Source organism: Hyperolius riggenbachi, chromosome 5, assembly GCF_040937935.1.
Source record: "Hyperolius riggenbachi isolate aHypRig1 chromosome 5, aHypRig1.pri, whole genome shotgun sequence".
NCBI lineage: Eukaryota > Metazoa > Chordata > Amphibia > Anura > Hyperoliidae > Hyperolius > Hyperolius riggenbachi.
The window spans coordinates 369,596,368-369,610,942 of NC_090650.1; the positions used below are offsets into that span (position 1 = coordinate 369,596,368).

Below are 14,575 nucleotides of genomic sequence, written 5' to 3' on the forward strand. Positions count from 1 at the left end.
AAAAAAAAAAAATGTGCAACTTACATTTGGTTGAACAGCGAGGAGAACGCCAGCGCATACCACTAAGGCTGCATCTGAAATGACCACCAGCTCAGTGTGCAGCACCTAAATAGATTTTCTGCACACTTCGCATTCAATTCAGATGCAAATCATATGCAAATCTGCTACTACTTATTATGCAAACAGGAAACTCAGGAGGAGGGGCTGGGAGCAAAAAAAGCACTAGTATACTAGAGGGCCTTGAGACTTCCCCACCTTCTATTGCTAGGGAATTCCACTCCTACAGACATACCCCCGGTATGATGTCACTGTTTTACAATGAGATCTGGTATCAACATCTTGAAGAAATCTCCCCTGCTATGATTAAGTGGCAGAAGAGACTACAGAAAGTATGGTCCCTGGAGGACTGGGAAGCCTTATTTCTGGATCTTGCTAAATCCTCCAGGAATAGTCTAATCAGGAAAAGAGAATACAAAATTCTTTATGATTGGTACAGGTCACCCTTAATCCTCTCTAAAAGGGGCCTCTCACCCACAGACCTTTGTTATAGAGGCTGTACAATGTGGGCTGACCAAGTTCACTGCTGGTGGTTCTGCACTGTGTTGCTTGATTTTTGGAAAGCGTGCTTCCGTTTGGCTTCTACAGTCTTGGGTACAGAGGTTGTTTTTGACCCATGGGTTGCCTTGTTTGGCAAATCTGATCCTCTTCTCTCTAAAATTTAACAATAAACTACTGGCACATTTTTGCAATGCAGCTAAGGTCATTATAGCAAAAGAGTGGGAATCTCTCACCCTACCAAAAGCCGCATTAAAACATAAAATGTATGAATATTATTGGATGGAAAAGATTACGGCTTCTCTATATGACGATGAGGATCAGTTTGACAAGATATGGTCACCCTGGGCCGACAGATTTTCCCAGGTATGACCCACTTACTCTGATGGCATAACTACCTAGCCTACTCTTCCTCTTCCCCTGTTCTCATGGGTTGTTAGATGGCGCTTTTCTCGTGATTTAGCATACCACATACTATAGATCTTCTGAGACACCATCAAAGTTAAAGTTTTAAATTTAACCACTTGAGGACCGGCTGACATTTGTCAGATCTGTGCTGCGTGGGCTCTTCAGCCCACAGCACAGATCGTGCAATAAGCCAGGGCGATCAGACTCCCCCCCCCCCCTTTTTTTCCCCACTAGGGGGATGTCCTGCTGGTGGGGTCTGATCGCTGCAGTTGCCTTGTGCCTTGCAGGGGGGGGGGGGGGTGTCTCCTCAAAGCCCCCCCTCGCAGTGCTATTCCGCCCTCCCTCTCCTTCCCTCCCATGGGCGGCACAGGACAGCGATCCGTCCTGTATTGCCTCTGATAGGCATCAACCTATCAGATGCCGGCGATCACTGGCCAATCAGAGGCTGGGATATTAACAAATAGATAAAAGGCTGCAGATGCCGGAAATCAAAATTCTACACATTAAAATTGATTATACCTAGAAACCGACATCTAACAGCCCCAATTCAATGGTATACATAATAAAACGATAAAATCAACTGGATATAATAAAAAGAAAGAAAGTTTTTGAACAGCGGGCTATAAGGACGGTATTAAGTAATTAAAGCTAAGTCCCACCGAGAATTCAGACCTCTAGGAAGCCTCGTACCCAACCTAAAAAGCCATAGAGCCTCACGGCTCTTAAGCTGTTTGGATATATCACCCCCCCCCCCCCCTCACGTTCTGAGATATCCTCTCTAGGCCATGAAAGGAAAAGGAGGACATGTCGCCATGATGGACCTGGCGAAAATGTTTCACCACATTCGAAACATTCGTACTTAGCCAACCCGGACCGCAGTAGTGCTCCCCTATTCTAGCACGCAAAGGTCTAGTAGTGTTTACATTTAGCCGCGATCGGAGGCTCGCAGGCTGTTCACGGAGACACCCTCCGTGAACTGACATGGAACGGCCGCTCGGCCGTTTCCATGTAAATCCACTTACGACCAGCCGCCGCCTATCGACGTTAGGCGGTCGTTAAGTGGTTAAAGAGACTCTGTAACAACAAAAACCTCCCCTGGGGGGTACTCACCTCGGGTGGGGGAAGCCTCCGGATCCTAATGAGGCTTCCCACGCCGTCCTCTGTCCCACGGGGGTCTCGCCGCAGCCCTCCGAACAGCCGGCGACTGTGCCGACTGTCAGTTCAATATTTACCTTTGCTGGCTCCAGTGGGGGCGCTGTGGCGACTTTCGGCACGGAAATAGACGGAAATACCCGATCTCCGTCGGGTCCGCTCTACTGCGCAGGCGCCGGAAACTTGCGCCTGCGCAGTAGAGCAGACCCGACGGCGATCGGGTATTTCCGCCTACTTCGGCGCCGAGAGGCATCAGAGCGCCTGCGCAGGAGCCAGGAAGGTAAATATTGCGTCACGGCTGTACGGAGGGCTACAGCGAGACCCCCGAGGGACGCAGGACGGCGTGGGAAGCCTCATTAGGATCCTGAGGCTTCCCCCACCCGAGGTGAGTACCCCCCAGGGGCCGTTTTGTCGTTACAGTTCCTCTTTAAAGCTTAAATCTTATCTCTTTGTTATTAATGACTGATACCAAAAACTTTGTTTATTACTACATTTGTATGTACACTTTGTTCTTTAATAAATGTTCCAATGTTGAAAAAAAAAAAAGCACTAGTATAAAGGTGCCCATACACTCGTCAGATTGGCAGCAGATAGATAAGAAATGCATCTGATGATCTATCTGATGCGTTTTTAGAACATTTTTTACCAGGATAGAATTCCAATAGATTTCAGTTTGAAATCTATTGCAATTCGATCTGATGGCATTTTTTTGCCATCAGATTTCCATTAAGGCCAATGCAAACTGATAAGCAATCTCATCAGATCGACCTAAATTTTTCACCCTGCCAGTTCGATGGAAATCCATCGAAATCGATCGAAATCGGCCGTCGATTGGCCAACCGATTTGCAATCGATCTATCGATCGGTCGGCCAGAAAATCGGCTGAGTGTATGGGCCCCTTAAGGAGAAAGTACAATGCGTGGCAGTGTAATAAGAGGTAGTGAAATAAACAGCCACTCCTACTTTTAAAGACCATGCCCCCTGCAAAATAAATGCAGGGGTTCCTTGAGATCCAAACATTATTTGCAGGGTCCTTCAGGGTAAAAAGGTTGAGAAAGGCTGATCCAGAGGCTTCCCCTCTACCTAGTTAAGTACCCATTTGGGGCCCTTGTTTCCCTTCAGTTACACTTTATCATCCTCACAATGCTTATATTGGTCCAGGAAGTGATTTTTAGCCCTCAGCAAATTCTTCACAGTTTTACAAGCTGCAAATGTTTTACAATTTTAGAATGCAGAGCATCTTTCATCCATCACAATTCAATTGTTTACATTTATTCTAAAATCTGATTTGGATGATATAACTTTACATGGATAAATACAGAATCGCTTTAAGGGGTGTACAAACTCTGTTCCACACAACCTTCACAGGAAGGAAGCGTAGAGAGTATACCTTTAATTTTATTGTGCATCCCTGTGGAATGCCCCAGTAGTCCCCTGAAGGTCTTTTGTAAATATAGACTTTCTATAAGTTACAGCACAGGCATGTACAGGCCTCCGACAGGACAACAGGGATCAGGTCTGCTCAGGCAGGCTGTGAGCTCTCTATTCACACCAGAAGATAGTTGAAGGAAAGGTACTATGTAGAGGACTGGAACAATATTTTCAAATGCATGCTTGACATCTACCATAATCCAGATATATTAAAGCGAAAGAGCAGGCATTGTCATTTTCACTTCCTTTTGCCCACGGGCCCCGTCCCACTGGTAAAGTTCATACACAGAAAAAAAAAAAGGACTATTTTCCAGACAGAAGGCCAGCAGGAAATGTGAACGGATTCAATATTATTAATAGGGCCCATTCACACATGTCCGTTTGAAATGTATTCATTGGCTCCGTTTCAGAAAATGAATGGCAAAGTCCTTACCTGCACGAATTCTGCAGACACCGGACATGACACAGTAGTCCCCGCGGGTGCCCACAGAGAAGGAAAGTTCAGGCTGCCTAGGTAACAGAGCCTAAGCCAAACTAACTGCCATCAAGTGGCTGCGTAGCCAGATTCACATACAGGGAATTACTGTGCATCATGCCTTTGTACATGATGTTGCCATCTGCACGATAGCCCAACAGTCGTGTGAGTTGTTCTGCCGGTTGGATCAGGCAAACCTGTTATCAGTCAATCGTCTGTTTGTCTCGCGATGTCCCTGACCGTAGCTCCGGGGTCCCCTCCGTTGCAGATGCAGACCTTGCCAGGTTGGGCTCACGTGGTCTGGACTGCGCAGAACACTCCAGACCACATGGGCGCAATAGCGAGCAGCACTTGCGCCGGCACAGTAGATGCCGATCTGCAACGGAGGAGATCCCAGGACACCGGAGTTGCGGCGAGGGACATATCGGCTGCCAGGGGCTGGAGGAAGCCTTGGGTAAGTAGATCTGATTTTTTTTTTTTTGGGGGGGGGGGGGGCTCGGATGTATCTTTTAAGGCACGTACACACTTATGTGACAATGCGTTGGCTGGCTCTGCACTCCCTATGTTGAGTACTAACAAGCACCCTGCTGGTGCTCAGGTGCAGCTGACAGGCAGAGAATTCTCCACCATCAGACTACTGTGGGAAAGAGGCCTACGGCCTCTTGCACACTGCAAGTGATTCCGATTCAGATTCCGCTTTTTGATCAGTTTTTACATCCGGTTCAGATTCCGATTTGCAGTGTGCAGGGAGCAAACTGCAAATCTGAATCGGAATCAGGTGTAAAAACCGATTAAAAAGCGGAATCTGAATCGGAATCGCTTGCAGTGTGCAAGAGGCCTAATGCTGGGTAAACACAATGCAATTTCTTGCCCACAGTCTCAATTTACTCAAAAACCATCGCTGCCAATGAGAACTTCTACGCTAGTCTAGTTATGGGACCCAGCAGGTAACTACATAGGAAGCAGTTCTCCAATCACAGTGCCCTCTACAGCACAAAGTGTTGTGGTTGGCTGAATCATGTGGGTGTAGTTTACTACAACCAATTGGAAACATAGTTTCAAAGGGAGCTGTCCACCCAATCACAATTATGACTCATTCCATTAACATGGACAAATGGCAATTTCAGAGCAAAGGAAAAAAAATAACCTTATGAATGGCACACATCAGATAAGGGGGCCCACACACTGGTCAATTTCAGCCATCGATCGATTTGCGCCCAATTTCGATCAATTTGATCTATCTGACTGGATGGAAAATCTAGGCCAATCGCTGCTGCCAGCAGATCAATGGCCCATAGAGTTGCATTAAAACTTATAGTCCAGTAATGCATTTACATCGATTTCCAATAGTTTACATTCTGAAGTCTATTCAATATCTGTTCCTAGTGTGTGGCACACATCAGATAGATTCCTGTCAGATTCGACTTGACAGGCATCTGACAGATCTATCTGATGGTCGAATCTGCTGCAAATCTATCAGTGTATGGCGACCTATAGATTCCTGTCAGATTTGATCTGACAGAGATCTATCTGATTGTCAAATCTGCTGCAAATCTATCAGCGTATGGCCACCTTTAAGGTGCCCATACACTCGTCAGATTGGCAGCAGATAGATAAGAAATGCATCTGATAATCTATCTGATGCGTTTTTAGAACATTTTTTACCAGGATAGAATTCCAATAGATTTCAGTTTGAAATCTATTGAAATTCGATCTGATGGCATTTTTTTGCCATCAGATTTCCATTAAGGCCAATGCAAACTGATAAGCAATCTCATCAGATCGACCTAAATTTTCCTCCCTGCCAGTTCGATGGAAATCCATCGAAATCGGCCATCGATCGGTCGATTGGCCAACCGATTTGCAAACGATCAATCGGCCAGAAAATCGGCTGAGTGTATGGGCCCCTTAACACTCAAACCAGACATGGGCAATCATACAATGGCAACATGAACAATATTTTTCAGGTTTCCTCTCAGGTATTGACACAGGGTCACTTTAAACAAAGGTTGGCTGTGATAAGTACCTATTATTTACATTACTCAACTGCATGCTTTTTATCACTGCTCAAGATAAAGAGTAAAATTGTGTAGTCTCTGTGAACCATAATCTGCAGCCAGTATTTTATAAATGCCTCCCTTGTAGTGAGAGAGAGAGGAATTTGCAGCACTTTAATGTGATGTCACTTTTTTATTGTAGATCCTGAGTGCCTTTTTACTAGTAAATATTTAGGATTGTTCTGTCCCAGTGCAGTATAAATCCTGAAAATACAGCACAAAAAAGAGAGAGGCAGCCATTTCCCTATAGGGATGCAAGCCAGACAGTGCCATACCCTGCCAGAGCCCATCACAGCTGTCAGTGCAGGCTGGGGGGCAACACCATGGAGGGGGGACAGGTGCAAGGCATCACAGGGGTTAAACACAAAGGGAGGGAGGGGGAGATGGGCTGAACACTCCACAGAGCCAGTCACGCTGCTAATAATCCCATATGTTTGCTATGGATAAACTAACTTTGCCTGATCACACATGAAATAAAAGCCCCAAACAAAGCAAACTTCTGTTGCAATTAGTTATACACATAAACACCTCAGCATAAGTCAACATAATAAACAATACAAAGTAGCAGGTTGTATAGATCAAATCATTACTTCTGTGCAATCTGGATGTTACACCTCATCTAAAGAAATGATTAACACATGTGAGGACGATCAGTCACTGGGCAGAATATGTAACTGTCTGTGGAACGGGCAGGTCAGGGCAGCAGAGTCAGAAATCACATGAAAAGCACTGAGGGTTGTGCAGGTGGCAGGATTACACCTGTGTGCGGCACAGCCTACCTTGCTCGGCACTGTCCATGATCGCTGCTGCTATGATGAGGGTACAGGCAGCTCCACACAGCAATGTCACAGGCGCGCCTTCCACTGCCTGACCGACAGCTCCACCTTCTGCCCCGCCCCTCCCAGGCGGCAGCTTTACCATCCAACCCGCCCTTCCCTAGCTGCAGCCCTACCTCCCACCACGCCCAGCCGCCAACTCCACCCACGGCCCCACCCCTCCCAGCCAGCAGCACTACCATCCACCCCGCCCTTCAACAGGCAGCAGCCCTCCTCCCACCACGCCCAGCCGCTAGCTCCACCTACGGCCCCACCTTTCCCAGCCGGCAGCTCCACCTGGGCGCCCCTCCCAGGGGACAGCAATACGCTTTGCCACGCCCCGTTCCCGACAAGATGACAGCGCTCCTCGGCCCCACACAAGCAGCCGCCCCGCCCCCCTTATCTGTCCAGATAGCTGTTTTTCTCACTGTACAGAACATGCGTAGCCTGCCGGTGTCACAGCTGTGGTGCGAGTCTGCAGCTTCATCAGCACCTCTACAAGCTGTAATTGCCCATTCAGGATGATTTCCTCGGTGCTTTTACACTGTTCGCTAGAGTTTAAAAAAACAAACAAAAAAAGTGCAGCTGTACATTTTGCAAACTGTGTACATAAGCAGCTGTTGCTACTTTGAAGAAAGGAGGAACAGGACGTTTTGAAACAGGATGATACCATTCATTGGCTGCAGAGCCGGGACAAGGTCCTCCAGCACCCAAGGCTGAGACACCAAAGTGCGCCCCTCCATCCCTCCCATCCCAGCTGTCACACACTGATTGCTATTAGACTAAGAGGCGCCACAGGGCCCACAACCTCCTTAACACCTTAATATCTAGTTAACTGGCTTGCAGTCACTGCCATGTATCCCCTTTTCTTATTTCTTTCTGCTTCAAACACAATTAGGAATGACAACTGAATGACAAGACAAGACAAATAACATTTATATCGCGCTTTTCTCCTGGCGGACTCAAAGCGCCAGAGCAGCAGCCACTAGGGCGCGCTTTATAGGAAGTAGCAGTGTTAGGGAGACTTGCCCAAGGTCTCCTACTGAATAGGTGCTGGCTTACTGAACAGGCAGAGCCGAGAATCGAACCCTGGTCTCCTGTGTCAGAGGCAGAGCCCTTAACCATTACACCATCCAGCCACCCATGAATGAATTCTGCGCCCCCTCCTACACTGCGCCCTGAGGCTGGAGCCTCTCCAGCCTATGCCTCGGCCCAGCCCTGATTGGCTGAAAGAAAAAGAGTTGTTTTGGGGTAATAAGCCTTCTTAAAGAGACACTGAAGCGAAAAAAAATTATGATAGTATGATTTGTATGTGTAGCACAGCTAAGAAATAAAACATTAAGATCAGATACATCAGTCTAATTGTTTCCAGTACAGGAGGAGTTAAGAAACTCCAGTTGTTATCTCTATGCAAAAAAGCCATTAAGCTCTATGACTGTCAAAGTCGTGGAGAGGGCTGTCTTCTGACTTTTATTATCTCAACTGTTAGTGAACAATTTTCTTTTTCTCTGCCAGAGGAGAGGTGATAAGTTCACAGACTGCTCTGAAAGAATCATTTTGAATGCTGAGTGTTGTGTAATCTGCACATATTATAGAATGATGCAATGTTAGAAAAAAAACTATATACCTGAAAATAAAAATATGAGAATATTTTCCTTGCTGCTAATCTTCTAGTAATTATTCATAGTACACAACCAATTCATTATATCATATATATATTTTTTTCACTTCAGTGTCTCTTTAAGACTCTATTCCCTTGTGCTGAGAAAATGTTTAACAGTGTGCTGACATGGAAGGGCAAGGTTTGCCGGTAGTAGAATGTCACTGAATACTACTATTGAATTTCCATAGTAGAATATCTGTAATATTTTGCTGTGGCTTAAACCCAACACTCTGACAGAGAACCCTCCCCTGGTGGTGCCTAACCCTAACATTCAAGTGTTCCCCGTCCTCCTTCACCCTTCCGTTCCAGCACTGCGCCCCCTAAAGAAGTCAATGGCGCATGTGTCCCCGAAAGACCATCAACAAGCCGTTGTCAACAGCTCGCTCATAAACAGTAGCATGGATCTGATTGAGCTCAGCTTTTTCCGCCAAGCACAGGAGCGGTGCGACCGTGTGCCCGCAAGCTTCAGGGCTGGGCGGCGGAGGAGGGTGGGGGAAGCCTCTAGACTGCAGTGTTCCCCATCCCTGTCCTCAAGGCCCACCATTGCATGTTTTGTGGAAAGCCACAAAGGTAGTTATTGAGCGCTGCTGAGATACTAATTACCTCACCTGTGAGTGTTTGTGGTTATGGTAGGCCTTGAGGACAGGGTTGGGGAACTGTGCTCTAGAGCAGTGTTTTTCAACATTTTATTGGTATGTACCCTTTTAAAACCCTGTACTCACCAAGTACCCCCTAGCATAGTAAACATTATCACAAGTACCACTTGACAAATATATATTTGATCATAGTACATGATAATTGGTTCTAAACAATTTCCAAACAGTAACTATTACTTTTAATTAGCTAAAACACTAATTTTGTGTTGTTAAAATAAAAATTATCATTTTCTAAAACTCTAAATTTGTTATTCTTGGTTAAGGATATCAAGCCCGATTACCCCCTGGAACCATCAGAAGTACCACACATTGAGAACCTAGGCTCTAGAGCAAACATATCAAACTCCGGCCCGCGGGTCAAATCTGGCCCTCAGAGCCATTCAGTTTGGCCTCAAGTGGTTTCCCCACTTATATTTGGCCCACTCTAGACCACCAGCAGGGGCGTATCAATAGGGGTTGCAGAGGTAATGACCGCATCGGGGCCCTTGGGCCAGTGGGGCCCTGAAGGGCCCTCCCTCAACTATAGTATTAGCTCTCTATTGGTCCTATGCTCATAATAATCACTTCTATAGATACTTTGAATAGTAGTAATCATTAACTAACTGTTCCCCATCCCCTTCTTGCACCTCTGACACTGTAGTTGCCATTGGCAGGTTTTGGTGCCCCATATAAATTATGTATAGTGTGCTTGGGGGGCCCCATTGTAACACTTGCATCGGAGCCCACAGCTCCTTAGCTACGCCACTAACCACCAGGGAATCTATATTGGAGGTGAAGCCCTATAATACCAGATAAGCCATATGGGGAAGTAGAGGGAAAGCACTAAACACTAGAAAACTGTATAGGGGAAGGTGGGGGCCTCTAGACACCAAGGAACGCTATAGGGGAGGGAGGACCACTAGACACCAGGGAACTGTATAGGGGTTGGAGGGGGGCCATTAAACACCAGGGAAATTAATAAGGTGGCCACTAGACTGTGAGAAAACGCGGAAGCACCGCCGCATGCACCTCTAGCAGGGCGGCGGGTTCCGCGTCCAGCGCGGCAGCTGATGCAACTGCTCACTCATCTTTCTGTCTGCCTGAACGCGGAGGAACCGCCGCATGCGCTGGTGGCATGGCGGCAGATTCCGCGTGCAGCGCAGCGGGCATTTCACAACAAAGTTCTGGTATGGCTGGGAGCTGTAGTCCACATAGGTGTAGGTGGACGCGCGCGCGCGCGCTGGGAGGAAGAGCTTTATGTCAGTCAGTGGGGGATCAGCTGACCAGGCTGGTCAGCTGACGCCAGAAACGGTTGCCATTGGTCCAGCACTTGGGGGAGGCGCTGGAGAGCGCTGAACTATATATACTGGTGGCTGGGCATTTGCTGGTTGTCTGCCGTTGCGATCACTACGTGGTAGCACTCAGACCTTTTGTCAGTATCTGTGTTATTTGCTAGTCCAGTTTCCAAGGTGTTGATGACCAAGGAGCTCACACCTTAGTCTAGGAATCCTGTTATTAACTGTGTTACTATCCAAGTTATTTGTTAGACCAGTTTCCAAGGTGTTGATGACCAAGGAGCTCACACCTTAGTCTAGGAATCCTGTTAACATCTGTGTTATATTCTAGACCAGTTCCGGGGTGTTGATGATCTAGGAGCTCACACCCAAGTCTAGGCATTGTCGATTATTTGTTCTGACCTTCTGCTTTCCTGACCACTCTTCTGATCTCTGATTAGGTACTTCGCTATATCTGATACTCTGTTGCCAAGCTCTGCTAGTCTTAGGATTCCGCATCTGTCTCCTGTTTCTGTACTTTATCTGTCTGTGTGTTAACGACCTGGCCTGTCCGACCTCGAGAACTATCTTCCCTGTTGGGAGATAGTTTCCAGTCCTGTCAGTGACACTTCACCTTTGGTGTCACTCACTCTCTGATCCTTCCCACTCTCAGCTGGGCTCCTCCCCTTGGGGAGCATCAGACCAGTGGAAGGAACCTGTTCTCTAAGCAGTATCTCGTACTGCCTAGCACCCTCTACTCGGGTGCTCTCTTCAAAGTATACGGTTGCACCAAACACTCATATTACTCAGGTGTCCAGAGGTTAGAGGTATATCTGATTATCGGTGATACTGCAGATCATCAATAATCGGGTATATATCTGCATTCTCGGTGATACTGCAGATCACCGGTAATCAGATCCTCTCTGTGTTACACCGATCGTTACAGAACGGCAGACCAAACTCATATGGACGCACTCACGGCCCGTCTGGGCACCCTCACCACTGCGGTGGAAGATATCAACCGAGTGCTGGGCAGTCACCAGACGCAAACAAGATTTTCTGGTCACAGATCTGATTTCCGAAATTTTAGGAGTAGAGTGTTGTCATACTTTGAGTTAAGACCTAATACTTCAGGAACCATTACTCAAAGAATCACGTTTATTAAAACCTTGTTATCAGGCAATTCCCAGACCTGGGCATATACTCTCCCCGATGATCATAAGGCCATGACCTCTGTGGAAGAGTTTTTTAAAGCTATGGCTATAGTTTACAACGATCCAGACATTGTCTCGACTTCTGAGCGGAAGCTCAAATTATTGCGTCAAGGCAAGGGTCCGGTGGAGGATTATGCAGCCGAATTTAGGAGGTGGTCAGTTTCTGCCAGGTGGGATACATTTGCATTACTCGATTGTTTTCTGTCAGGGCTTTCGGATGAGGTCTTGGAGCTCATGTTGGGACAACCTGAACTTAAGTCCATTGACGAAGCCATTGCATCTGCCATCCGAATAGATCGCCGTCTGCGCTATCATAGGCAGACCCGTGCTAGAAGTAGTGTAAGAATTGTGTCTCATGCTTCACCTCCAGTAACTCCACCTCCACCCGCTTCGCCTCCACCTGAGCCAATGCAGATTGGTCGGTCTCGTTTGTCTCAGGTGGAGCGGAGGCGCAGGTTGACTGAACAGCTGTGTGTTTACTGTGCAGAGGGGGTTGAAGGCTCTCCAGAGGTTTTTAGGGTTTGCGAACTACTATAGAAGGTTCATAAAGGGGTACTCCACGGTCATCTCGCCCCTCACCTCTCTCACTAAGAAGGGGGCAGATACTAACCACTGGTCCCTGGAAGCACAGACTGCATTCTCCACTCTGAAAAAGTTGTTTTGTACTGCACCCATTTTGAGACACGTGGACATCACCTATCCCTTTGTGGTGGAGGTAGATTCCTCAGAGGTTGGGGTAGGGGCTGTGCTGTCTCAACGCTCGGGGTTACAGGGCAGATTATACCCGTGTGCCTATTTTTCACGTAGGTTTTCACAAAAAACTACGATATAGGCAATAGAGAGCTCCTTGCCATCAAGTTAGCCTTTGAGGAGTGGCGTCATTGGTTGGAAGGAGCAGAACATACTATTACAGTCTACACTGATCACAAAAACCTGGAGTATATCGAGGGAGCTAAGAGATTGAGCCCTGGCCTGTCCGACCTCGAGAACTATCTTCCCTGTTGGGAGATAGTTTCCAGTCCTGTCAGTGACACTTCACCTTTGGTGTTACTCACTCTCTGATCCTTCCCACTCTCAGCCGGGCTCCGCCCCTTGGGGAGCATCAGACCAGTGGAAGGAACCTATTCTCTAAGCAGTATCTCCTACTGCCTAGCACCCTCTACTCGGGTGCTCTCTTCAAAGTATACGGTTGCACCAAACACTCATATTACTCAGGTGTCCAGAGGTTAGAGGTATATCTGATTATCGGTGATACTGCAGATCATCAATAATCGGGTATATATCTGCATTCTCAGTGATACTGCAGATCACCGGTAATCAGATCCTCTCTGTGTTACACCAATTGTTACATAGACATTGAGGTTGGCCCGCAACTAGGTCCCAGTGTTCCATTTCTGCCTATTTGTATTTGCGTTTGACAACCCTGCCCCGGAACCAGAGGCCTCTGTCTCCCATTGTAAATATAAAAAATGTTAAATTGCAAACCTCACAGGTTTGTTTCAATTAGAATAGGACGCATACGAGAGGAATCGCCGCCAGGAGACTTGGGCGCTGGATACAGCCGGTATGGCTCATCCTGCTTCTGTACAAGTTCCCGGCGACGTTAAATGCTATTCCCCCTCCAGGCCGCCATGGATGGTGGAGAATGAAATAATTTGGATTCCAGCAATTGCTGGAGACTGAATTACAGTGTTTTATAAGTAACTTTAGCTCCGTCTTCTGACAGTGCTGAAGTTACTCCCTGTGCGCTGCTATAGCCGTAATTCCTATTATGGCCTATGGTGGCGCCGGCTGCACCCAAATCTCCTGCGCTGGAATTAAAGTGTTCGCAATAGGACATCACAAGTGTCCTTGCAAGGATATTTGCTTATTTATGATCGATAAGACCCAAGGTCGGTTCACATGTCTGAATAATGCTGGGAATACACCATGAGATATTTTGGCAGATAGATGGTTCGATAGATAATTTCCGAAAGGTCCGATCTTATTTATGATCATTTTTCTGATCGATTTCTCATAGAGGTAAATGAAAACTGATAAGAAAAATGATCGTAAAATGGATTGGACAGTAAGGCTAGGTCCACCTGGCGCAGTGCTTTTCAGCGCAGGAAGATTTGGGCGCAGCCGGCACCACCATAGACTATAATAGGAATTACGGCTATAGCGACTCTCAGTGAGTAACGTTGGCGCCATCAGAAGACGGAGCTGAAGTTGCTTTTAAAACACTGTAATTCAGTCTCCAGCAATAGCTGGAAGCCGAATTACATCATTTCCCACCATCCATGGCGGCCTGGAGGGGGAATAGTAATTAACACGGCCGGGACTTGTGCAGAAGCAGGATCAGCCATGTACTGGCTGTATCCTGTGCCCAAGTCTTCCTACGCCAATTTCAAATGTATGCCTGCCCACACTTGTGCCCTGCAGAACGAATCAGTTTTTGTAAACAATTTTTTTTCTCTCGGTTTTGAGAGAAAATGGCTATTTTTGCAGGGATGTTTCCAGTCCGTGGAAACGTCTCCAGCCCTTGCAGTGGGTGGGTGGGTAGGGGGGCGCGCCATGCTGAAGGGGAGAGCAGGCAGGAAGGGGGCAGCGGTGTGGAGGGGGGTCGGTTCCCCCCTCCCTCACCTGAGTCCCCCCTTCCCTGCTCCCCCTCCAGCTAGTTTCAGTTTTGCAGTCCTCTGATGTTCATTGGATTGCATTACAGGAAGTGACGCGCGAATGGTGGAGCGCAAGGAAGTAAGTTCCCCGCTCGACGCCTGCAACATTTTATTGATTTTAAACTATTTTTAAATGATTGAAAAACTAGCTAGGGACGGGGGTAGCGGGGACGGGGGACCCTGCCGACTGCTGCCACCCCCCCATCCTGCCTGCTATCACCCTCCAGCATGGCGCCCCC

General features: G+C 47.3%; 1 protein-coding gene across 1 annotated transcript in view; it reads right to left on the reverse strand.

The window, feature by feature from the left end:
- TPD52 (tumor protein D52) overlaps positions 1-6,974 on the reverse strand; it is a 133,288-nt gene extending 126,314 nt beyond the window's left edge. The window contains exon 1 of the mRNA XM_068237528.1: positions 6,858-6,974. Coding sequence (XP_068093629.1) covers positions 6,858-6,876 — 19 coding nt within the window. The 5' untranslated portion in view covers positions 6,877-6,974. The remainder of the gene's footprint in view (positions 1-6,857) is intronic.
- Positions 6,975-14,575: the final 7,601 nt, after the last annotated feature.